This window comes from Seriola lalandi, unplaced genomic scaffold, assembly GCF_002814215.2.
Source record: "Seriola lalandi dorsalis isolate HSWRI2012SDOR001 ecotype SW California unplaced genomic scaffold, Sedor1 jcf7180002050029, whole genome shotgun sequence".
Classification (NCBI taxonomy): Eukaryota; Metazoa; Chordata; class Actinopteri; order Carangiformes; family Carangidae; genus Seriola; species Seriola lalandi.
Genome location: NW_019520582.1, coordinates 15,059 through 15,463, shown reverse-complemented (window position 1 = coordinate 15,463; position 405 = coordinate 15,059). Strand labels below are relative to the sequence as shown.

The 405-nt window shown below is 52.8% G+C and overlaps 1 protein-coding gene across 1 annotated transcript in view; it reads right to left on the bottom strand.

Annotated features, from left to right (window-relative positions):
• Window positions 1-6: 6 nt before the first annotated feature.
• timd4 (T cell immunoglobulin and mucin domain containing 4) overlaps window positions 7-405 on the bottom strand; it is a 5,267-nt gene continuing 4,868 nt past the window's right edge. The window contains exons 6-7 of the mRNA XM_087171872.1: window positions 281-314; window positions 7-192 (exon numbers count right to left, since the gene is read on the bottom strand). Coding sequence (XP_087027998.1) covers window positions 108-192; window positions 281-314 — 119 coding nt within the window. The 3' untranslated portion in view covers window positions 7-107. The remainder of the gene's footprint in view (window positions 193-280; window positions 315-405) is intronic.

The following is a 405-nucleotide window of genomic DNA, read 5'->3' as shown; positions in this document are numbered from 1 at the left end:
TGTGTGTGTGTGTGTGTGTGTGTGTGTGTGTGTGAGTGTGTGTGTGTGTGTGTGTGTGTGTGTGTGAGAGAGTGAGAGAGTTGTGGTCCAGGTGTGGGCGTGGCTCTCTAGTCCAGGGTGTAGATGTTCTCCTGGACCGGCCTCCTCATCCGGATCTCATAGATGATGTGAGGAGGTTCTTCAGAGGAGAGACTGGAGGAGGTAAAGGATCATTTCAGGATTGAGATGTTGCAGCGCTGAGCGAGAACTCATGTCTTCAACCAGTGTGTGTTGGACTCACCAGCCGCTCTTCAAGGCTCGTCTGTACGCTCCACCTGGAGGACAGAGTCAGGTGTGACGGTCAGTGAGTCACAGACTGTGTGTGTGTGTGTGTGTGTGTGTGTGTGTGTGTGTGTGTGTGTGTGT